The 26940-nt window shown below is 33.1% G+C and overlaps 1 protein-coding gene across 1 annotated transcript in view; it reads right to left on the bottom strand.

Moving 5' to 3' along the window:
• The window catches only part of Smp_159090 (hypothetical protein), a gene marked incomplete at both ends in the record, with an annotated part of 48962 nt that extends 33470 nt beyond the window's left edge, over positions 1-15492 (bottom strand). The window contains 4 exons of the mRNA XM_018789098.1: positions 1271-1309; positions 3260-3354; positions 9319-9396; positions 15382-15492. Coding sequence (XP_018654575.1) covers positions 1271-1309; positions 3260-3354; positions 9319-9396; positions 15382-15492 — 323 coding nt within the window. The remainder of the gene's footprint in view (positions 1-1270; positions 1310-3259; positions 3355-9318; positions 9397-15381) is intronic.
• Between the last annotated feature and the right edge of the window lie 11448 nt (positions 15493-26940).

Genomic DNA, 26940 nt, shown 5'->3' with positions numbered 1-26940 from the left:
CTTCAATTGACTCATGATTTCAACTATGAATATACATTTCGAACAAACTGATCACACTTAATAAACTTGAGATCATTTATATATGGAAAAATAAAAGATCAATTAGACAAAGATCAAGTTCGTCTTCTCATTGTATCATTCAAATTTACCATAATAAACAGTTACTTTTAACTTTTCAAAACTCTCTGCTCATATCAGTACCACTATCATTAAGGGAAAAGAGTAAATTTTCAGACAGTCTAATGTCAATATTATGAAACTTAAAATTATACTTAACTTATCACTGTTTTAACGTATATATGAGTCGAATAGCAAGAGTAATGAGTTTCTGGGGATATGCAATGTTTAACACTAAAGATTTTATGAACTTCATCATAATATAAATTCACTTAGTATTGTTTGCTTGAATCTTCCCATTGATGTTTAGGACTGCAACTGGTCAGTCTCTAATTGGCATATGTGCATACTGTGCGTATTGTCTCGATATAGCCTTAATTCACAAGCATTGTAAGCAAAGATGGATGCAGGCACATCCAGCTGACGAGTCCCAAATGGGGCGAAACGCGCGTCCTGGATTCCACTGCTAGCCACTATCCATCTTTGCTTTCATCATAATATGTTTTAGCTTTCGCAATTTGATCTGAAATACACTTGGCTTATTTATTCACTCTACCAGATTTTAATTTTTATGATCGTCTAGTCATACTCTAATCGCTTATCATTATCTTTATTCATGCCTTTCACTTCTCAGTTTATGACGCTTTATTAACTAGTGTTGTAAAAAACCTATCAACTCATTTGTTAAATCACATAACCAGTGTCAATGTACACTACTCATTGTACTTAGTTTGTGTTTGAATAATTAAATAATAAGTTATCATGGAGTAGGAACTTATACCACCAAACAATTCCGGGTTACTTCATTCCATCCAATGTAATTAGTGGTCCCTCTAATACGATTCCTATATAATTACAGATCGATCAAATTCTAGTGTCATTTCAATACTACTCCAGTTCCAATCTATTTCAAATCCTATTCTCTCTTATTACAATTCAGTTCTATTTTCTATCGCTGTACCTACTGGTCACTTGAATTATTTAAACACATATTTAGTAATACTACTATTACAGTTCTCATTAATTTCATTTGTTATCAGTCATTGAGATTAGTAGTATGAACGCTACATCGACACCAAATATTCGAGAATTCCTAAGTAATTTTTAGTACACATGATCAATCAAATAAAATAGATGCCTATATGCTACTTACTTATTACGTTTTTGAACATTTATCGTAGGCTCTGTAACCCTAAAATAGAATAACAAAATATCGAAGATAAATTTTTGCTTGGATCCATTGTTATAGCTAATTGATTAAAGATCATACAATTTAGTACAGCCTGTTAAAAACATCCAAAAATAAAGTTTCATGCAGGAATTGTGTATAAAGCAGAACTAGTCATCCAGCATATATATATATATATATATATATATATATATATATATATCATCGTGTTTATTTTGTGTACACTAGTGACTAGCTTCAAGATGTATTTGATGGAGTTCTACTGAGAAGCCGTGACCAGTGGAGTCCAATCTGTGTCGCGTAAAGACAAGTATCTTCCTCAGACAATGGATGAATGGTTGTGAAGGATCATAGATTTATTGAAGTTAGACATTAACACTGTTGGATCCCGGTTCAGTGGTCTAGAGGTTAAGTGTTCTCTCGCGAGATCGATGATCCTGGGTTCGAGTTCCGCATGCGGGATCGTAGATGTGTACTGCTGAGGAGTGCTATACAAGGTCCAAACGGCCATACAGTGTTTCCAGGTTTTCAGTGGTGGTCTAGCTTAGGTCGACTCATGAATTCAACTATTAAAATTCATATTTTGTACATAAGCGTATTATTTTATTACATAAAAATCTATTCAACTAACCCGTAGTCTATTTTTGAGTTCTAATCATTTGAATCAATACTACGGTCTCATGAGCACCCATCACTCGGTCACATCACATCATTCCATTCATCTTTCGATTAGCATTTCACTAATCGATCCTGACAATCGAAAATTTTGTTCAGCAATCATTAAAAACCTACTCCATAAAACATTTCCATCTCATCTTAATCCATATTGTCTGAGATGAGCATCTGAAATCACAACTTTATCTTATTCATGATCCTGATAAGTGACATGATGTTCACTCCTGATCCATAATATTCTTCACTACAATCCATGCTGAGGATAATAACATTTTATTGAAGTACATTTCACCAGATCAGTATAACGGTTTATAACATGGTGCAGATATCACAGAGATACCTTGCTACCAAGTCCCACCTGTCACGAATCGAAATTTCAAAGTGTTATGCCAATCCCCTTCAACCACTAAAAGTCAAAATGCATCAAGATGTCCAATCATTTATACTGGAGGCCACATTGTAACTTGACTGGTATGGTTCGATCAGCATTAAGGACTAGACAGAATGTGACCTTGGTTAGCAATAAATATTTAATTAGTATCAAGGAAACAATCTAATCGATCTATATCTTAAACAAGTAGGAAGTTTATGTATATAAGATGATAGGACACGATTTTATAGGCGTTAATAAAACATTTTATTACTTGAAGTAAAAATGATCTAACTGGAACCCCATGTCCCTCTATCTAATCTTAATTTATCAATATATGAGAAATACTTCTTACAGGGATCACCCATAGGTTGAGAAAAAAACCTACAAAGAAACAACTACGCGAAAAGGACATGATGATTTTATGGAATGATTCTTTTACTGTAGGAAACTTTGAATCTACGTGAAACGGACTGATAAACAAGTATGAGCATGAAAATTAGTCATTTGACGTCAAGATAAGCTTGTATTAACCAAGTTAATCAAACTACGAACTGAATGGCCTAATTGTGAAGCCTTGTCATTCTGGGTTGCATTACCAACTGTCACTTCATTACGCATTTGATAAGTGGCCGATAGAACAAAACAGATAATGGAAACAAAATGAAACATGAAAATAATCAAACCTCTGAAGACAAAGGTTGGATACAATGTCATCAGAACAAACCTACGACGTGATACTTGTGGAATAATCAACATGACCACTTCTATGTGAAGTAATAGCTGATGGTACTGTCTCACTTAGAAAATTCAACATAATACTAGAAAATTCCACCTGAGCTACAAACCTTCTACATTGATTCATTGTAAACAGATTAAAGTAAGGCAAACCAATTATATTCACTTACATAATTGAAGAATCAAGTGTTTTCCCAATATTGAAATACGCTAGTTTGTCAAGGATACGTTCCATCTTATTCGAATCAGATACAGAAAACTGAACCTAGATTTGAAAAAAATTGTGGGAAAAATATGAAAAAACTCATGTTTTTTCATCTTTTTTCTGATAAAATTCCATTCATTACAAATAGTATAAAAACATATGGAATCATTAAGGTAGATCAACCCAAAAATATATTTTACCCGTAAAATAATCGACTCCAAATAATTTTTTAATAGTTGAATTCATGAGTCGACCTAAGCTAGACCACCACTGAAAACCTGGAAACACTGTATGGCCGTTTGGACCTTGTATAGCACTTCTCAGCAGTACACATCTACGATCCCGCATGCGGAACTCGAACCCAGGATCATCGATCTCGCGAGAGAACACTTAACCTCTAGACCACTGAACCGGGATCCAACAGTGTTAATGTCTAACTTCAATAAATCTATGATCCTTCACAACCATTCATCCATTGTCTGAGGAAGATACTTGTCTTTACGCGACACAGATTGGACTCCACTGGTCACGGCTTCTCAGTAGAACTCCATCAAATACATCTTGAAGCTAGTCACTAGTCATCCATGATGATTATTATCAGAATGGAGGTTCATGTCCCTCATTCGGGACTGTGTATGCCCACTGCTGAGGGGTTCCATACTAGGACGAAACGGCCGTACAGTGCTTCCAGGTTTTTAGTGGTGGTGTAGCTTAGATCGACTCATGAATCAAACTAATAAAAAACTCAAATAAATTAAAATATGGAGGTAATAACAGGAAAAATATACGCTTTTAGTAGTGAGTGAAATATTCAGATGTCTAATAGGAATTTTGCTTAAATCATGGATAGTATTTGGAAGATAATTCCCACCGATAACCTTATGCGAAGTTGTCGGTTGCCAACTTTTGTCTTGATAACTAGCTAATAAAAAGTACATACGAAAGAAAAACATGTTCTGTGTTTCCTTTATTTCTCCTAATTGACATGAAAAGTTAAAAAATAGAAATTCCTGTAAATAATATTCACAGTCGAGATCTTCTAGAAGAAAAAGCATAATGGTACATGTATTCATAAGGACTTATTAGCGTTAACATAACAGACTCTTGGGTTTTTTACAAGAAAATATGGCAAGTATCACACCAGTCGAAATACATTTAGCTATGACAACGTGTCTAGTATGAAAATATAGGTTTAACATTAGTCGATTAATTTTAGACCAATTAACAGTTCAGAGAAAAAAGACTAAGTGTTATAACGTATGGACTCGTAATATATATGAACGTGCAATTAGAGAGGAGTGAATTTATTGATCGGACGCAAATGATACTTGAAATCGTACGAGCTGTCTTGAGTGTGTATCGACCCTGCTTTCTGCCTAGCCCAGCCAGTTAAGTCCAGAACACAAATAACAGCCTCGGCAATATGAATCATTATTCACAAGCATACTGGGTTTATATACTAACCAAACAGACCACATTATACCGAAAAATAGAAAAATAACATTTGTACAATAATTGGCCAATGTGGCTGTGGATAGGGGGAAAGTAATCAATAATAATAGTTCAAAGGTCAAAATAAAGGTTATGATAAGAGGAACACGAATACGATTAGGTCAGTTATTTAACAACTATACAATAGGAAATAGGCATATTACATTTGTCCATAATAGACCTCAGATTTACCATTCATAATTCACCAGGGGATATAACACTAAGGGTATGTGAGTAGCTTTATTTCCAAAAGCCAAATAATAGTGTATACACAAGATGTATATTGAAAGATTATCAATCTATCAGAAACATATAGACAGTGACCTTCACTGTGTTAATAGTTCACATACTCATAAAAATCCTAATATACTTGTGTATCTCTTAATAAAAGACTGAGACCACATGTGATCCATTGGGTTATCAACTATCAAATAACTCAAAAAAATGCACTGGCATCGAAATATAAATAATGTGAATAGAATCCAGTGAATCAGATTGATAAGCTTTCGAAGTGAGTAAGAACTCACAAATTTACTGTATTAGTTAAAGAATATCTGAGTTCTTATGTTCATTTACTCACACTGTCATGTAGCGAAATTCGACTCATCCTTTTCCTATCGAGAAAACATACCACCATAAAATTACAGCAAAACTATTAAAAAGACGTTCGTTTGGGTATATCGGAGACTTGAAATATGTCCCATTCTTCATCGGTTTGTCCTATTCGTTGGTCTAAACTGATAAGATATCATAAAAGTCTACATTTATAAAATTTCGAGATTGGATGAAATGTGTTTAAACTCTGAACAATGCCAGTTTCCCACCATCTGACAGCTGAAAGTATAGATTAGAACAGATTAATGCTAATATCTCCAAGTATTGTAGTGAATTAATCTAACGGTACATGTTAAATGAATTTCGTTCAACAGACCCAAAAAGCGCTAGACTCAAATTTAAAACATCTCTCAATACCTACTGAACAATAATGTTAACAGATTAAAAATTCAAATAAAAGTGTGAACAACGGTTGATGGTTAGCGAAATCTTGGATAGCATACATTCATGCGTATATGTCAATCAAATAAGTTATATTTGACCGATAAATCTCTCGTTTCCTTAATTTTTATTTCTAAAAATGAGTTTAACTTAATAAAATTATGTCACTCATAGTAAATTCACATCAATATAAGTATTTATTATTATGTTAGGCACCCTTGTTGGATAATGCATGACAAATATCCATCAATAAAGGTTGTGGATTCTACAGAAATAATCTCCGAATGGTACTGGCCATTCAACTTATAATGGGTTTGAGATTGTCCCGTTGTTGATATTTTTAAATACATTATGACCAGTCTTAGTTGGCGTATGTGTATCCAATTTGAATTGCCTCAATATAGCCATTATATTACAAGTTTCATAGTCATATTTCATCGATTTTTTAAAGACTTGATCGTGCTATTGTTCATGGAGTCTAACTAATTGTTACTGTGTTATGTTTAAGAAATGAGCTTAAAATAATGTAACAGCAACACAAAGTAAATTTTGCTGTATGAATTCTCTTTTGAACTAAACAGTTTATAGACTCATAGGTCTAATCGGTAGGGGTTCCGAGAACTGGTTAGTTATACTCTAGAATCTATCAGATATTAGACCAGATATTTAGTTCAAAAAAATTCAGCTGTTTAATATACCAATTATGGAAACCTACTTTGACAAAGCTAGAAATACACATAAAAAATTCTGAATTACCAGTTTATGTCTTTTAGTTCTCTGTGCTGTGCTTTAAACATAGAGCTTTCGCCGTTTTTCTAAACAGTCTCATCAGTACAAACTGCATGTAGAAGTGAGGTATTTTCGGCTTTAGAGCCAGTTAGAACGGTTACACTAGTGGGACGCGTTTTCCTCATTTTGGGAATAAAATGTTTGGAATTTTTTAAACCAACCTACCACACTACATTTATGTTAGCTCGGTGGTTACTGAAATGTAAGTTGATTATATTATTAAGTAATCTTATACAAAAACGAGTTTTCAGCCTTGAAGATTGGGATGAAATTTCAAGGCTTTATCTCCTATCGACAAACGAATTTCTGATACTGAAGTGAGGCAATTAACTAGCGCTTCCTCATCGGTAATAGTTTTTCTGCATACATCTGCATTTAATGAAATCCTCATTCATATATAGTACCCCTATTGCTTTAACAATCGATAAAAATATGTTTTCGAATGAAGTTCAGAAACTTTCATTGTTCAACCACAGCAAATAAGAGAAAGGGAGAAAAGAGTGATTAGAAAACTACTTGCGCAATTTTCATATCAAATTTTACAATTTATGACTCAGTTTCAAGTGAGTATGACTTTCACTTTAAACTAACAATCAGTTAGTGAACTTATTACTACTGTTTTAGGGTTCTGAAATGAGTCTGATTCTGTAATAAGTAAAATGAGATCAAGTCAGTTTTCATTTATTTGACAGATTGATTTTTTTTTCTGTAAATTCTGTGAAATCGCTGTTACCAGTTAGCTGCCAGGTGGAAGAATATTTAGAAACTGAGGTAGTTTTGTAGTTTGAACTAGAAATTAGGGTAAAATGACCATAATATTCACGATGGCTTTCTTGGAAAGCAGATAGTTGATGGATAAAGGATCGGTAAATATATTTTGATAATTTCGAATGAACTAATAATAAGAGCTGGTTATTAAATATTGAAATTATTTTGTACCCTTCAAGGGAGTGATCAGAAATACTCCTCAAAATGGTAGAAACTATAACATACAGTACGTTTTCATAGCTAAGAATAAAGTACTAGCAATATCAGAACCTCAGATAAACTTCTACAGACTACAGCATTTTAAGAACCCAACATCATCTAGTGAATATAGATCCGAATGAATTAATTTCAATTCTATCGCAAATTATTTATATGTTTCAGAGACTGATGAAAAGTAAATATTCACTAACCAGTGAGATAGTTGTTGGATAGAGTAAACACAAACGAATAGGTCCGAAAAGCCATGTTTCAAGTCTACTTACGATACTTCATAAATTGGAGCAATAAATTATTAAATAAAGCATTAATAATATGTTCAAAGGTTACAACACTAGGTTATACCACACTGCATTCTGTCTAATCAGCTAGTGGTAACTAATTCTCAATGGTTTTAACCCCGTCATTTAAAATATTTCCTACTAAATTGCTTCTATAGATAAAAAGTTTTACACTAAAACAAAATACCACCTGCTTATCATTAAATACCGGTAAGCAGTAGTTTGGAATTTCGTTTTATGTCTACAATCGACTGGTCAATGAGCGATGATCATTGTTATGTTTTTCTAGTCCTTTAGTGTTGACCGAACTCTACTATTCAAGTTGCATATGGCCACTAATCTGAGTGACTCGAAATCATTTATTTCTATCAAACGAAATGTTATTATGAATAATGAGTAGCCTGATGATGTAACGATAGTTAGTGGATAAACTTTAACACCGATCGCCGAATTAGATTAATCACAAGAGAAAATGTGACATGGAACTACAGAGTACAGCTTCAGGTATCACATACTCCGGATACTATGATTTACGACATTGACGAAACATTGTTTTTTTATATTTCATTGTAGATCATTACTGCTGTCAATCACTTACCTAATTTTGGTTCACCTACAAACATTATTTGCCTAGCAGCAAGCAGTGTCGGCACACAATCGAATTTGAGGGTTATCAACTTGTAAAATTATATATTTCACGTAACAAAATGCTCCTATCCGTTATGTCCTAGCGAAGACATAAGTATGGGTAATTTCCGGGACCTATTAGTGGACGATTATTCTATATATATATATATATATATTCATTCTTATTGTTTAACTACTGAATAATTAGATTGTGTATATCTATATTCATCTTATTATAAGCTTCATTTTGACCTATAAACTATTATTATACGATTTAGTGTCCCCAAATTATGTTCAGTTTATTGATTATTGTCTCCCACGTTCACTTGATCTTGTACAAATATTATTTTCTATTTTATGGGTGATGCGGTCTGTCTGTCTAGTATATAAACCGAGTATGCTTGAAATAAATGATTCGCATAACAGAAGCTGTAATCGGTGTTCTGGACTCAATTGGAAGGGCTAGGCGAACAAGGGGCCAATAAGGACGCTAGACTGCTCATACCAGTTGAACGTCATTGATTGTCACAGTATTAAGATTAGAAAAGTCGTATTTCGATTGGTGGATAATTCACGTGATAAAAGCCGGACATAAAAATCAATAACGAATTGTCATACGTCTTATATTTTTTATAAAGTCATAACACTATCTGTAAAACCATAAGAACAATTTCACCTTAAATAATCCGCCAAACATAAACCTCTATCCCTTGATCTATTTTAAGAGCTAAAATACAACTGATTCAGATAAAGCTATTGAGACTACTGGTAAAACCGAATATCTGATATGTTTCTATGAAATTGCCTTGCAGATACGATACATTATTCATATAAATAAACGTTTGTAAAAACTTACAATAAAGTAGAATTTATTTCTACTAATTGACCATTCATCATCATATATTTGTTCCTCAGTTAAAATATTTCTGACAGGCTGGAATAAAATAAGACAGAACAAAAAACTCATGACAAATCTATTGAAACAAACTGTTTAAAAGGTAACAGTGATATTGATGAGACCTAATTAACGTTAAATCAAATGGAAGGCTTATTCATTGATGATTACCATAGACAAACAAAAGTAATCTCCAAGTTAAATAGTCATTTGAGCTATCAGGCCGCACTAAAAAAGCCTTTTTCTCACCATAAATGATATAACTCTTTCAGAAAAGGTAAGCTAAATGTATTACGAGCAATAACATAAAATTCTATCTAGTTGCGGAACAATGACAGAGAAAAAAACTCGGAAAAAATTGGGTGGGTTGAAAATAATTTACCTGTTGGCTGGCACTTTTTTATTTAGAGTTAGACACAAAATCAACAACAACCGATCGAGCATAAAGAACACCGGAACAGAAGTAAACAAATAAACAGAAAAAAAGTGCGAAAAAGACTTGTTATTCTCATTCACACACTGAAAACGTCATTGTGGGGTTGAAAAAATATAATAAGAATATCATAGAAATCAATGATTATGAAAATGGTTTGTACAACATCGTTACGAACAAGGAATTGATAAGTGAACGATGAATGTCTTTGTTACAGTGAGTGGATTGAATGCTGATCGAAAGATGAACGCAACGATGCAATTTGGTCGAATAGTGACTGCTCATGAGACTGAATTATCATCGTAAGCTCTCAATTGAACTGATATCAGAAAACAAAACCACCAGTCAGAAAAAAAGTTTTTTTTCTTCAGTGAAATATTAAGCACAAAATAAACATGATTTGAAGTCAATTGAGGCAGAAATGACTACCACACACTGATTTGTTAGGTCATTCATATTCCAGTGGAATTAAGGCATAAATATCAAGATAAATTCTGGCCCGACACAACAAATATGATAAGTTAAATGTAAAATTGAAAAATAATCCAAACAAAGATAGAAACAGTGAATTAAAAATAACCTTAAGCAGGAATTTAATTACCTACATTAATATTTGCTCTGGTTGTTAGAAAGTATATCTGCCTATGCTCTTCCATGAGGGGTGACAGGCGTAAGTTCAGCAGAAAGAGACTTGGAAATAATAATATTGGAGTATTTATTGAACACCTGACTATGGTATATTTTTAATAAATAATCTTGTTAGTATTAGCAACTAAAGTGAAATTTCAAAAAACAGTTGTCAACAATCTACATGATCGATTGTTGTAATAAACACTGGTTAAGAAACATAGTCACCATATAACAAAGTGAACAATTTCGATCCAATGTTCATTAAAAGAAATATTATTGTGTGAACAATGAAAACACTTATTTCATCGCTGACTACTTACCAATTAAGACTGTAGATGGAAGAGAAATAAAGTGTGAAATGATGTCCCAAAAAAATAATAGTAAGGTAGGAACCATTCAACTGTTATGATATGAATCAATAAAACACTTATCCAACCTTTTACAATAATCAGCACAATATCACTATATAGCATTTCAGCGTTAAGTGATTGGTATCAAAACATAATCGAATATTACTTGGTGATCCTTTATCACTATAGCGTTGTCAAAAATTTAATAGTTTGAGTATTACACTTTAAATCGATGTTCAAACTGTGATGAGCAAGATTGGCATAGTGACGGTGGTATTGGAATTAGGTCAGGTCACACACATCAAGTACAAACGAACAAACAAACGAGCGATCAACACCACTAGCTAAATCTGCTTAAATAAATATCGCTGTTTGAAAACTATGCTTATTTGGCATCAATCAGTTCGTTTAGACTACGCTTATGATCATCACATAATATTTGCGCGTTTATCATTCAGTTATATTTTTGAATTATGTCAATTGAACAAAAACATTTTTCAATTTATGACCCATTCCATCTAAAAAAGAACTTGTATTGTTTGGCCTGCTTCCTCATCATCATCTTTATCACCTCATTTGCATATATTATTATTATTGTGAATAATGTGCATGAAAAATAAGTCAAATGATTACAAATGGCTAGTTTGAAAATAGGTCATTGTCTGATGATTTAGTTTTCCGATCTAACTGCGTTTGGTGGTGTAATGTAACTACCATGAAAGAATGAGAGTATGGTTTTCGAGACTGTAAATCAGTTTCATGCACTCCGAGAAAGTAACACGCAATGATCGTAGTTGACAACTACTGACTTTGTTGACCACTATTAGTGAAGTTTAACTATCGTAAATGTGTGTTGAAAACGGTGGATTTCTATGTAATACAAGTGAGAATTTGAGATTAATTTTGTTATATCAGATTACTATCGATTTCGCTCCTCAAAGGTAATACAATCTATCAAAAACAAACCTAACAGAAGCCAGAAAATTATTTGTTTAATCTTTAACAGTCATAATATTAAGAATCGTAGTTATTTACTTTGTGTGCAGTCTGAAGGATTTCCATGATATATCCAAGATACTTGGTAAACAATTATCAATTAATCGATCATTTCAGATATCCGAGAAGAAAATGTTTTGTGACCGTAACACATGAGTGTAGAGATGAATCTGTAACTTCCACATACGTAAAGCCTTCCAATCCATCTACATTTCTCATCAAATATTCAAATGGACTATATCTTATCATTTTATTTGGTAGTATTCACTTATACGATTGACTTATATTGTGATGTGGGTTACTTATATCCACACAAGCAGTATATAACGATGTTCGGGCATTGAATGTGTTTCAGTAGAAGATCGATAAGGATAGAACGGGAACGGAACGCAATTGGTATGAAAATGAACAATAATAATCGGAGACTATGGACTAATATTTGCAGAAGGAACAGTCAAGATTGAGACCATTGATTGTTATTTTGCTAATTAACCGTTTACTGTATGGTTGTCAGGTTTTAGTAAGATGGTCTGTAATTTACGTTCCAAATACATTCGATTGTCTTCACTCTTGTTCTTGTTCATTACAATATAAACGTTCTATAAACAGTGTTATTTTAATGGAAGTCGGTGCATCCCCACTCTGGAATTCTTTATTGTAAATTTACTGTTGAGACGAATTACTGGAGAATGTTGTTAGTGTTTTAAGATTGATAGCTGTGCTGAACTAGTAATTTATATCAGAACTTGGTATAGTTAATAAACGTATCTTGTAAGAGCTCTGGAAGTATATCACCGAAAAAATATGTACTTCTCACTACTACTGTTCAACTGGACACAGCGAAGAACCTGAATTGAGACTTCCTGAGTTGTCTATATCTGGGTTTTACCATTTAACATTGATGAGGTTTACGTTATTTATAACAAAACTGTTTACTGATTGTTTATGACGTAACCGATTACAGCCAAATGATTAATTTTGTAATTTCGTTCTATGTATTTTGTTATTTCCGTAGTTGACATTTCAAAATGTATAGATTATTTGCTGTTGATTTATTGGTCTTTCAAAAAAGTGGTTAGATAGTAACAGCGTCTCATGTTTGTTGAATATTTTAACTGTGTCTAGTAATAAAATATAGGATATATCGTACTCCTAATTTAAACTGAGTTTTTGATAGAGCTTCATCTATCATGAAACATAATTTTTTCGGTATAACCTTCGGGTCTCCACAAAAAGGTGGGACATTAAAGTTTCTACACGAACCAAAACGTGTCATTTGGGACTGATGGATACTTAAACTATCAGAACTACAGAAACAAATTCTGGAGGGGTGTTCCTTCCATGTCACCTGTACCAAGATGTATCTGTGCTTCGGTGCCGAGGAATATTAAAGTATTTAGTTAACATTAGAAACGCTAGTCTTCCAACAAGTTTTACACTTATTACTTGAAATCACAACTAAATAGTATTCAGAGACAAAAGATCATCACTTTCACTTTATCGCTAAGAATTTCGTAAGCGTGTCTGATTTCTCAAACAGCTGATCAAACATAGCAGACAGTCATACTTCTGTCGTTAACTAGTCGTACAAAAACAGACAATCGGATTTAGCAACTTACCACATCTTCCTAAGAACCACCACCTTGTTCATTATTCTAATACGTAACTTTGCATTACAGCACAAGTATGTAACTAGTATCCAAAAACCAATACGTTTGCTTTATGAATAAGAAAAACAATACGTGACAAACACTAAGGTGTTATGAGAGAGTCAATCAAGACGATGATGTTCTGTATCTGAATGAATCGGAATGTATGTGACATATTTAACTTAAAATAATTTTTATAGTAGAGGTATACAAATCACTTACCAGAAAAAACGTGAAGAAAGGTTTGAACTAAATTCAAAGACTTATTTGACTCAAAAATAGTTGGTAAGACAAAAACTCCCAGGAAAAGGACCACCATTTTAGAGCTCAGTGAAGTGGAGAGAAAGAAACCAACTGAAGATACCAGCTCTTGCACTTTTGCATGAAATCCAAAACTCGGTGTTCGATATCTTGTACCTCGTTAAGTAATATGTGAGAACTGAGTAAAGTCTATCAATATTTAGTCTCTAGTACGCTTAAAACTGATGAAAACGTAAATACCCAAGAATAGGAATGAATTAGAGCGATTCGTGAAATGACAACGGGAGAGCTGTAGGTTTCCTTAGGAAAAGACAATGGAAAGTAAATAGAATTGAAATGTACATAACATTTAATGAAGTTTTGTCCTCTGAGCTGGATGGTTTAGTCGTGGAGCTTTCATCGTCCTTCTGAACGACATCATCAGCACAAACTTCGGGTAGAAGCCACAACATAACATAACATTTAAACATAATTTATGGATTTGTCTAGGTAACTCAACAGTTCATAAAATTTTGAATCTAAGGAACTACCTACATAATTATTCAACTTTATGGCTACCAGGAGTTCTTCCACTAACCATAAAGCTCAACCATCACTCCTAAACCCAGCTCTTTTGTTTACGACAAATAATTTAACATATAAAGGCCGATTGTTCATGTCGAAACTGTTTATCCATTGTAATTTTATTGCTTTCTTATTGCTTGTTTTATAACTAAAAATTAATTTCTGATTAACCGACAAGTAGTCCACGGTCGTTGATATACTTTCATTCTACCGAAAAAATCAAGTTGATTTATGAAATCCGATTAATTTCAAGACATTCTTTTAACTGTCTAATTACATAAGCTGTAATAAATTATGGTGCAGAAATTTGGCTGATAATTCCATTTCAATTCTGAGGAAGGAGTGATTCTTAACAGGGATCTCGTTATCTTCTTTCATGTAGATTCATAATCTTACCGACTGAATTTATTAGTCTAGAACTCTACGTGTGATATTCACCCCGTTCACTCAGTGGTTCTACCATACTCAAACAGTAATTTTAAGGCACACACTCTTGGGTGCTTGTAATTTTCGAAGATTTTCAATAGGCCATATATTAGTACAGAATGCAACAGTGGGTACATACAATTCATCCGAAAGGTGTGCAATTATACCTCTGATAGCTAAAATGATGATAGTTGATAGTTACCAACTAAACTATAGACATCCACGCCACAATTTTGCAAGTCTATTTAGTGTAATGCAACTTCTGAAGTATGTTGAATGGCTAACTAACTTCACCTTTTTACTGTCTACTTTATTACTTAAAGATTGAATAACGGCTTTAGAGTATCATTTTAGTTCTACTGGGTGAAAAACATTCCTTTAATGATCTTGTGCTCTTGACGCTAAAACGACAAAGTATATTATTTGTATGAACCCAGACAAGTACAGAAATATGTGTGCATATCGATTCATTATTAAAATGACTGAGGTAAAAAAGAGCCCTAAACAGTTGTCAATGTGAAACAGTAATTTATCTTAAAAGGTAGTTAGTTTATTTTTAAATTATTATGGACTAGCAGCACAATCAAACTCCTTAATTCATTTATCTCATTATCAATGAAAAACCAATCAATACGAAAATGGATATGGCATTAAATAATATAATCTAACACCGTTTCTACAATTATCACTGAAGGTTTGAGAATTGTACACTCACCTCCTCCATTGGTATTTCTTCTAGAGGCATGTTAGCATCCTTATTAGGCGAACATAATCCATTGGAATCATCCACCTTTCTGGGAAAAACTGTACGTATCAAACACGCCATATTATTTACACAAAATTGGAATTCATGCAAATCACAAGCCTAATATTTGAATTGTGAATACCAATAGCAATTTTGACCAATCAACTAGAGAAAACAATAACAAATGCACAGTCACGAGTACACATGCAAATCGACAAACCCTAATTGGAATAGCCTATTCAAATTTATAGGAATTAGATAATTAACCAATCAGTGCTTGGTCTTAACAAAATGTTGATTTTAACGAATAAATTTTTTGATCGGACATGAGTTTCACTAGCCTTGATCATGTACGTAAACAGCTTTCGCACGATGTGAAGATTTGCATTTTAGAATTGTGTAATTGTCCATAATTTTCAAAAACTGGAATTGATTACTTTTCTGAAATCGACAAAATTCTGGTGCAAAATATTTTATCTACCCTATACTGTGTTTGGTCATTACGTTTTAGAAAATTGATCAATTCCCTCTTAGTTATTACGGAAACTTTTTGAGGTTATGTTCACTTGTTTTATGGTTGAGAAATTTATCAAAATATGACCATAAGTATACTGAATGATCTATTGACTTAAGCAACAAGACGCGTGATGAATTTTTTTCCTTAGACTTTATGACGACTGGATACGTAGGTCACACCCAATTAATTCACAGGACGTTTTTCTTGATATAATGTATGTTTAATTAAGGCTAAAAAAATTTTGAACGAAAAATGTGATATACGAAAGGATATTATTATAGTATACTTAAGGTGTTTATGTACACTGATAAATGAAAGATAAGTAAACTATATTGGGTCTTACCATGGAAAAGAGTTCTTCTGACGCCTCATCTAGTAATAAAACAGTTATTGTCAGTGTTACCCATCAGTATAGTGAAATAACCTGATAAATATAGAAAAGGGAGATAAAATAAGCTGTGACAGGACAGAAAAATAGCTTTACTCTCTAATAATCTGGTCAGTTATTCGTTTGAGGTTAAATACCATTGATAAGGCTTCTGATTTTACGCCATAGGCGTTAATCTGAACTCATCTTCACGAAGAAGTATTTGTAGAGGTGATCCTAATCAGTTTCAAACCAATCACTTACTTATCAGTTTGGTCGAGCATTTTAGGTCAAAAATAAAAGACTGGTAGAACAGAATGAAGTTATTAACCACATAATTTGAAACAAAGCAACAAAGCCACATAAAAATTAATCACTTTACTTATAGCCAATTATCAACATAATGGTAAATATGAATAAATGAGCTGTTATTCAATAATGAATTGGTTGGTTGGACTGTAGAAAAAATCAAGAATCAAATTTTTGAAACAGGTTTTTCATAGTTTCTTTGACTGATTGTTCTAAAATATTTGATATATTATTGTCACGTAATATAACAAAAGTCTGGGAAACTTGGAAAGGAAAATACATCAGAGTTAAACTGTGATGTTTAAGAGTATTTGAATTATAGTATAAGCTAATAATCCCAGCAATAACGTAATTTAATCAAGAAGTATTAGATGAGCACGAACGAATGTACTGTATTTGGAATTCAAAATCAAAACAGTCATCAATACAAAGGAGTCATTGGTTCATTCAAACACCACATAAACTCACTAGATTGTGATCATAATTACTTAGAGAAAAAGGGTAAGGATGTTTAATTCCTTACTGTTAGGAAGGCAGTCGAAGGTTAATTACGGATTCTTTTTGAACGCAAAAGTCAGTTTTGATCCATTTAGTTTCTATGTCTCTCATGAATCTTAATACTTTGGAGTTGAACTGTTCACTGATCACTCTAAATCTACTCATTGCATCTACATTGTATCCTCTGTTTAATAGTTGTCTTCTTATTTGGCCGTTTTGACACTCTAAGGTGTAGGTTCTTGGGGTTATACTCAATAAAATGAATAGAAACCCGATCTTCTGTCATTTTAATGTAGTGAAGGGAATCAATTGCATGAAATATCTTTCTGAATTGAGTCTGGTCTATCAGCTTTACAAAAGTCAGAAAGTATTTTATAATCTGCCTAATACTGATGGACTGAAATCGTGCGACGTTGTATTTCGATGAACAATGACTATCAACAAAACTCAGTACTAAAAATACAATAATACAATAAATTCCATTCTAGTCGCCCACTGGTCTGACTCATATTGAACTTGTTCTAACCTCATAATCGGTCAATAAACATTGGAAATATTCTGTTACGCATAATTTATTCATTTGTTGTTGCCTTATTGTTTTTGTTCGATATATTTGTGTTTAATTCGTCTCCCATTTTTGTATTAATTAAAAATGGTTCTTGTTCTTCCATAAACAGATAAAATATAGAACGTAAAGTTTTATTTGCTTCAACTATGGTAGGTTGAAAACGTGTTTTTCTAACATATCAAAATTCAGCTTTCATTATTTGTCGATTTCAGCTTTATGATGTGAAGATTAGTTTTCAATTACATTTGATCAAGAATGGACATCATCCTAAACAAGGTTAATCAGTAATTATGTTAAAAGTATTAAGGATGAAAAGCGGTTTCTTAAGATAAACATTCCCCGTATAAAGTTCACTCGTATTACGACATGAAAGAAATAGTACGTTATCTCATCTATAGACTTATTTACTTCTGTGCATTATGATACTTCACTAGAAAAGTATTTACGTGGTAAAAAGTGTGTTCTCAACTAGAGAAAGTAAACTTATCATTACACCGTGAACAAAAATAGCTCTTCAAGTGTTGAAAAAACTAACATTCTGATCTGCTGGACAGTATTTAAGTTTAAAATTCCTAAACTCACTTGAGAACTAGAGGTATCACATTACTATCATTTCCAGGAAGTTTTAGACAGAATGTTTTTGAACCAAATGAAAGATTCAGTAGCCACATAACTTCGAGACCGATTGGCTGAATTTCTTACGGAGTGATCGTATACCGATGAAATTGCGAAAATGCAGATCATTGTTGACCAATCAATTGAATGGAAGTTTTCATTATAAATCAACTTTCTTGCTTATGAGAAAACGCCTGACAATTTGAATAGGAGAACCTTATGGAAACTTCTTCGACTGTAAAGGAGGGCTCAGGAAAGTTGATTGGAGACCGCTGGTCGGCGGCCAAAGTTTCATGAGTGTTAACAGGCATAAGTAAGTGAATTTATTTTTGTGTCAGATACTTGTGACTTTTAACTTACAAATTTAAAAAACTGATACATTAAATAAACTTAAGTGTTAATCAAGCTAGGAATTATGTTGATCAGGTTTATAGTCATAAGTCTACTTGATTAATCAAAGTCATTTACTGGTAACATTAAGTGCACCCGTGTCATCAAATACACATAACGTTTTCAGGGATACTCGTACTAAAATATCGTCATCCAAGAACTTTCTATCGTAATACCATTTTGAATTCGGATCGACTGCAAAACACAAGCTAGAATCATACCTCTTGATTTGAAATTTTAATGTAGTTTGGAATATGATCACACAGCTGTGTCGAACCTGCAATGAACTCACTGATAAGTAGTGAATTTTTAATAATCATGACTCGACTATTCATTGGAAAAATTAAATAATAGTAAATTGAATAGAACCAAATATTTTTTCCAGTCATCCGACGTTTATTTCAGTTTTGAATAATAGTGATCTTTAGTTAGTATCCCATTTACTAGAAAAGTTTAAGGAAACTTTATCTTTGTAGTAAATGTATGAAGTATAGTTTCACTGTTTTATGATCAAGACTTGGCATAATTATAAATATAGTTAAAAATAGATTCATTCAAAAATTCCAGTCTTGAGTGATCTTTAAAGATTTCATATCATCATATATCTGTTTGTACCATACATATATCCGCCTGTAGCCCTTCTAGGATTTTTGCCTCTCCCAAGCCAAGATAGAGGATTGAAGATGGGTTCATCAACATATAGCAGCTCACATACAATTGATTTTCTTCATATCTAGTTTGGTTAAGCCCTTTTGTTAACTTATTTAACGGACAGTCATTAGTACAATAACAACCTATCTATACTATTTTGGGGATTTTTGGAGATTGTTGTATTTTCACTGTTGAATTCACGGATTGAGGTTAAGCGTTCGCGCGCGAGACCAACGGTCTTGGGTTAGAGTCACGTGTGAGGGATCGTGAATAGGCACTGCCGAGGAGTCCGATACTAGGACAAAATGGCTGTCCAGTGCTTCTAGGTTTCCATTGGTGTTCTAGCTTCGATCGGCTCGTGAATTTAACTGTGAAAAGTTATTTGGTGCTATGCACCACCAATGATAGCAATGAGGACGAAAAAGCTCAGTTTTATGAAAGGCTGCAGTCGATCGTAGGTAAGTGCAACGGGAACTACCTGACCATCATGACGGAAGACCTAAACTTAATTGTCGGAATAGGCAATACCGGGTATGGAGATATCATGTGAAGACACGGACTGACAGGGAGAAAAGGGTAAGAATGGTGACAGATTTGCAGACCAATGTGCCTTCAACAAAACGGTTGTGGGTGATACCACTTTACCAACAAACGCATACACAAAGCTACATGAGTCTAACCGGACCACACTACAGTGAACCAAATCGATCACAGATGAATAAATGGAAGATATATAAGCGAAGAGAGATGACATAGCTTCAGATCACCACCTAGTGGTTGCCAAGATGAAACTGAAGCTAGAGAAGTAGTGGACAATTAAAGAAACAGTGTTGCGAAGGTTCAATACAGCCTTTCTTCGAGGTACTGACAAGCCCAACAAATTCAAGATATATATCAGCAACAGGTTCCAAAGCTTACAAGATCCACTCAAAGGAGCAACTACTATGGAGGACAACTGGAGATAGATTAAAGAGGCACAAACTTCAAAATGTCAGGAAGTGCTGGGTTACAAGAAGCATCATCATTAGGAATGGGTCCCTATAGAAACGCTGGACAAGATTCAAGAGCGGAGAAACAAGAAGACGGCAATTAAAAGCAGTCGAACAAGAGCACAGAAAGCCAAGACAGACTGAATACACAGAAGCATTAGAGCTGACAAGCAGAAATAAGTGGAAGATCTAGTGGTGACAGCAGAAAAATCTGCAAGAGAAGGAAATACGAGACAGCTACATGACACAACGAATGAACTAGCAGGGAAATATAGTAAACCTGAGAGACCGGTCAAGGATAAAGAAGATAAGACGAATCCAACGGACATCCAAGCAACACACACAGACCTTCCTATAGATGTCACTTCACCAAAGATTGAAGAAATTAGGATGTCCATCAGACAAATAAAGAGTGAGAAAGCAGTAGAGCCTGACAATATACCAGCCGAAGCACTGAAGTCAGACATAGAAGTAACTGCAAACATGCTCCACGTTCTTTTCAGGAAGATTTGGAACTAAACAAATTCCGTGTTTTGAAAGATATAATCATTTAGTTTGCTAAATTCTCAAGAGTACCGATGAGAGTTTTCGTATAGAAAAGCCTGTTATACAAAAACGTCATATTTGATTGACAAGTGTTGAGGAACTAATTTGTTTCATGTAAAAAAAAGAATATTACGCATACAACTGTTTACTCACTTTATCTTCCTCTTTTCTTTGATTCATTAAAAATATTCATAACGGAGAATGCTTCTGGAATTCACTTCCACATTTAACTACTCATTTCCTCAATCCACTGTTCAACTATAAACTATATGTTAATTTCTCTCGCTTCCTTCAGACAATATCAATATTTCTCTGTATGTTAATCTAGTCTATTAATTTGAAGTTTTTGTTGTGACGATATTCTACACTTCCATCTTTTTTTAAGAACTGTTTTTATCGTTTAAAAACCTCATGGCTATTTTGAAACTATGAACAGCTGGTTATTCACCTTCGTTTTCAAATAAGGTTCAGTTATTACAACTTCATTTTTAAAAATTTAGGGAATTTTAACTTTGTTTTACCAATCCAATGAAGTGATAGCCCACAATTATTTAGTTCCAACTTAAATAACTCATCAGTAACATTCTTAGTTGATCCTATCCTGGAATACTATCAATAAATTAGTGAAATGAAACTTATGTTAAACAAATAATAAGCATGTACACTGATCTCAGTATCGATTTACAAACGTTGACTACAATGTGATTTAGTATCTCTTTTTATAACCGTTCTTCCAAATGAACAGATGATTTATTTATTACTTTCATTTGTTTATGCATGATTTAATAATATTTTGTAGTTCACTAGTAGTATAATTAATTTTATGATGCAGCGTAAGTTGTTTCCGTTATGATCTTGCCTCCAGTAAGCAACCTGACAATATTGAGGTTGTCCAACTTCACGAACTGATATCTGCCGGTGATAGAATCGACCTAAAATCATATATACAACATTTTTATTAAGCCAACAGTACTAGTGTTCAAATAAATTATTTGTAGGAAAAATGTGGTTGAGTTTTTCAGACCACTGTTTATTTTAAAATATTTCAGGGCTACTAGACAATGTTGGATGGCATTTTGTCGCCCATCCGATTCGAAATAATACCAGATCTACAATTCAAACGACGACTAGTTAATTAATACAATTAAATCACACCTTACATCACGAGCTGATGCTAGTCAGACAAACATTAAAAACCAGGAAGCAATGGGTAACCGTTTCGTTTTACTATGAGACTCTTCAACAGTTTATGTCTATGACGTCACAGGAGATCTAATCCGAGACTGTCAAGTCTCATGCATTGTTGAGGAGTCTCATACTAGGGTTAATCAGTTTTGCAATACTTCCTGGTCTTCAATAGCTGTCTGACCAGGGTCAGTTCGTGATGTAAACTATTAGATTCAACAATCTATCCAAACCCCTTTTAACAACTTAATCTATTGATTGCATTTATTAGGATTCCACATTTTAAAACTGTTATATCCTAGTGAAGACATAAGTACAGGTAACTTCCGGAACCTATTAATGGACTATTATTCTGTATATATTCTTATCGTATAACTGTTTAATAACTAGATTACGGATATCTATATCCCTCTTATCATAAGCTTCATTTTGACCTATAAACTATTATTATACGATTTAGTGTCCCCAAATTATGTTCAGTTTATTGATTATTGTCTCCCACGTTCACTTGATCTTGTACAAATATTATTTTCTATTTTATGAGTGATGCGGTCTGTCTGTCTGGTATATAAGCCAAGTATGCTTGAAATAAATGATTCGCATAACAGAAGCTGTAATCGGTGTTCTGGACTCAATTGGATGGGCTAGGCGGACCAATAAGACGCTAGACTACTCATACCAGTTGAACGTTATTGTTTTGGCTCAGTGCTAAGGTTAGACAAGTCGTATTCCGATTGGCGGATAATTCACGTGATAAAAGCTGAACATAAAATCGTAACGAATTGGATGCGGCATTCTTTTTTTAATTCATAACAAAAACTATTTTAACAAACGAACCATCCTGTCTCTCATAGATGCTATAACTTTTACATTATAAACCGAGAATTCTACCTTTACTCTGGTAGTTTCCAGTTTAGTTGTAAGCATTCTCTAGGTTCATTTTATTCTTACTATGATAGAACTAGTTTCTTACATAGTTTTTTAGCACTTTTCATTACTTCCACGTTGGTTGGACTTCGAAGTCAAGAAATGAGAAAATCAGAAATTGAGTACATCTAAAAGAAAGTTGTCCCAAAGGATATAGAACAACCTCTGAGAAAAAAACGTTATAGCAAACCCAAGATGACCGAACAAAGTCTACGAAATGATGGCTACCTCATAAAATTCATTCACAAGTACTTCACATATGGGAAAAAGTCAATGAGTACTTCAGTAGTGGAGAAAACAAACTTATTTATGTAAGTTGAGCTTAAAAGTTGACAAAGTTAGTCAATCATTGTATCAACTATCATGGTTAGTAACACGGTAAGATGTCCACGAGACATTATTCAACTATGTTTGTCAACTGATATGCATATTCTGTAGCAAATATATCGGAAGGATAGAAGGAAGATTGAAGTATTATGTTTTAAAGAATCTAAAGAACGATCTATGTATTAGAGGCCAAGCTTTCTAAAGTAATGTACTAGCCCACCATATAACAGATACATAGTATTAGAAGTCTACAGACAGAGAACCTGGTTTACAAAGTAAATCAATTCCCGATCTCAAGAAATAAAAGATATCGAATTCAGATTGAAATATTTACTTCACAGACACTTCAATCAATGGTGGTCTTCAGTTACAAGATTCTACGTCAACATGCGTCTAAAATGTAAACCGAATCGATGTCAAGGAGACAAATATAAAACAACTTTACAGAGTTTTCTGTCAATCTTTGTGACGGATTCTTATTGAATTTGAAAATCTTGACGTGTCCACACCAAATCATCTCATTCACTGTATTTACCTACAAGCTCAGTCAATGTTTAATTATTATTCCCTCCTTTCCCTATTGTATTTATGATGTATTTTCTTATCGTTATGACTTATCAACAATATGTTGATCCTTTGTATTCAATATTATTTGTTTAAATTCCCCTGTGATTGTTTGATATCATCTATTACAAATGATTTGAATCGTTGTGTCGCATCTATGAAGATCTCTTGTTCTTTTTGTATTGCTATGTTATTTTAACTGTTTGTTTCAGGTGTTTATTGAACCTTGATATTTCTTCTGGATAGTCTTAGATTCCTGGTAAAATTTAAGCGAATTAGCCAAAAGGAAACTCAACAATTAAGTATATTAATTTATTTATAGCAATCTACTCGATGCTCAATTTATTTGAAATTATCAAGTCAAACCTTAGTAATGATAATTTCAACAATGAAGTGTTTTCATCTCATTAAAGTAGAATTTTTATCTAGACTATTGCATTGTATTAGACTTGGGGGTATCCTTATTATTTTCCCAGATTTCAACTGAAAGAAATAATAATTCATTGCATTTTTGAATTCTGTGCCTCTCACATAACAATTCCACTTAACACCGATGCTAACATTGTGTAACACTGATCGCAAAATAAATACAATGGATAGTAGATCATTTTCGAAATCTAAATAAAATAGTGGTTTGTAGCTTTTTTCACAAACCAATATTAACTGGAAAACAGTTGTAAACCATGGAGCATTGGACGGCTGTTTTGCCTGAGTATGTAACTCCTCAACAATGACTTGATCAACCAATCTTGTAAGGTTATTTAATATGTAGTACATGAAGGATTCTGTGAATCTGTATGTATGTATGCGTATAAGTTAATCGAGTTAATAGCCTATTTACAGTTAATTGATCGTTGAGTATTGACTTATGTAGAGTTTGTTCATTCTTTTAAGTGATGATCAGATCCGCATTATCAAGTTCCTCTAATGTCGCTACTAGTATAAGTGACTGTACATTGAACGCACTGAGTTGAGTTTCAGTCCCGTCAAGATTACGCACATACCTTGTTGAGGAGTGTTAACTAACAAAAAATCTATGTCTAGGGATTCCTGTTAACTAATTTCAACCACCTGATAAATAATCTACTGTTAACTTGTTTAAATGATATGCATACTAGGATTTTTCATTGAACTATTTTTTACACCTTATTTTCTGAAATCCTTTTGGAAATACTAATTTTACTTAAAACAAAATTCATTTCACCTGATTTTTTAAAAGAGCCTAATTAGCATAAACATTCACAGTTAAGATATATACACACTATCTTTACACGTATTTCTTACACTCTACGTTTTATACTCAACAATCTGCTTCTCTATCCTATCACTGACTGAAATCAAGACAATAGGTTTTTTTGTTATAATATAGTTGGAAAGTAGATTGCGAATAACTTGTTATGTAGCTGGTTACAATGAATTAAAGATCTGGTTATTAGATCAAGAAACTATTACAGAATTTCTTCGCAAAATATAAGAACTATACATTAAATACTTTATTTGCAAAACTCCACCATTTGTCATTCGCATTCTTTATGATTCTTTCAAGTCACAATTACTTTCTATTTCCGTCTCTGTTTTCTTTAAGTCGACCTTCATAACCTTCTGCTGAGCGGTTTTCCACTTCCCGTTGGTGTTACATACTACTTATGTCTGTCGACATTAGTAGCCTTCATTGTTAACAATGTGGCTTAATACTAAGTACTTGTACTTGACAAAGAAGTTTAAACAAACTTGATGTCTTGAACTAGCCTATTTTGAATTGTGACTTGATTAAGTCAAACAACCTTTCAATAATTCTTTCCATCAAGAAATTACTGATATACTAGTCAGTACAGACATTTATGTCATGCAGTTTGGGTTCTCACTATTATATATTTCTTCAAATAATGAGTGTTCTTTTTCGGAGACAAAATAATGTGATTTTCTAACTCATCGGTTTCATGAATATTATTAAGGTGTAGATTGACTACAGTGTTTATCATCTAACACCGATTTCTATTATTGGGTAATATATAAACTTTTTGATATTTTCACGATACTTTATTTCAATTAGACATGTAGGCAACAATCAAAAGTGAACATTAAACAGGATCTTCTAGTACGTGAATGTAATCGAATTTGACATTAAGCAAAGAAATAGCCATTAATCTTTTGCTGATCTCCTGCCACAAAATGTAAATAATTTACATCAATAATCAATGGCATGTGAAAAGAGCTTACTCGTCTCACCGAGTCTCTTTATATCTGCTTATTTATATGTCATCTCCTCTCAAGTGAAACGCTTGCTTAGTTTCTCATTACTTTACTAAACTAACTAAACATCACCAGCTGTATAAATGAGATTGTCTAGCTGTTCATATGTATTACTAGCCGTCGACCACTTCCAACCTTATACGACAAGTTACCGTTACAAGAGCTATAATAGAAATCCTTAAGCTAACATTTCAGATATTTTCATTAAAAGAGCCTCTTTGGAGTATAGGACATACAATCCAAGAGAGATTATTCCTTACCTAAACTGAGGTTTGTTTTGGTGTTAAGAACGTCACAGATACACATCCTCATAACTTTCTGAATAAACATGGAATGTTTCCTGAATAGGATAAGACAACGATTAATGTTAACCTTGACATGGGATGTAAGCCTACATTTTTAATTGTCGACTAAAGCTATTTTGTTACATAAAGGGTGACTGCTGATGCATATTAACGACAATGACTTTATTGTATCGATTTGGGTGAAAGTCCTTTGCAATGTGTGACTGTAAAGACAGTAAAACTACTTCATATTTTTGTGTGTATGTAAAATATGCTTTACGTTGATAAATATACTTAAATTTCGTGCACATATGCTGCACATCTCAGACACTGTTTTCTTTTGAATCTATCATTCTCTTTCCCGCTTGTGCTTGTAATACTCGTCTATCTTCGCGGGTCATTGATAATATTCTAACCTCTTATTTTATACTGTATTTATTTTGTCTTAACATTGGTTGTCTTCTACTTAATAATAATAATAATAATAATAATAATAATAATAACAATCATTATTATTACAAGCAAGTGGCTATCAGAAC

This window comes from Schistosoma mansoni, chromosome W (assembly GCF_000237925.1).
Source record: "Schistosoma mansoni strain Puerto Rico chromosome W, complete genome".
Taxonomy (NCBI): Eukaryota; Metazoa; Platyhelminthes; class Trematoda; order Strigeidida; family Schistosomatidae; genus Schistosoma; species Schistosoma mansoni.
The sequence above is the reverse complement of the archived record's forward strand: the minus strand, read 5'-3'. Positions and strand labels throughout refer to the sequence as shown.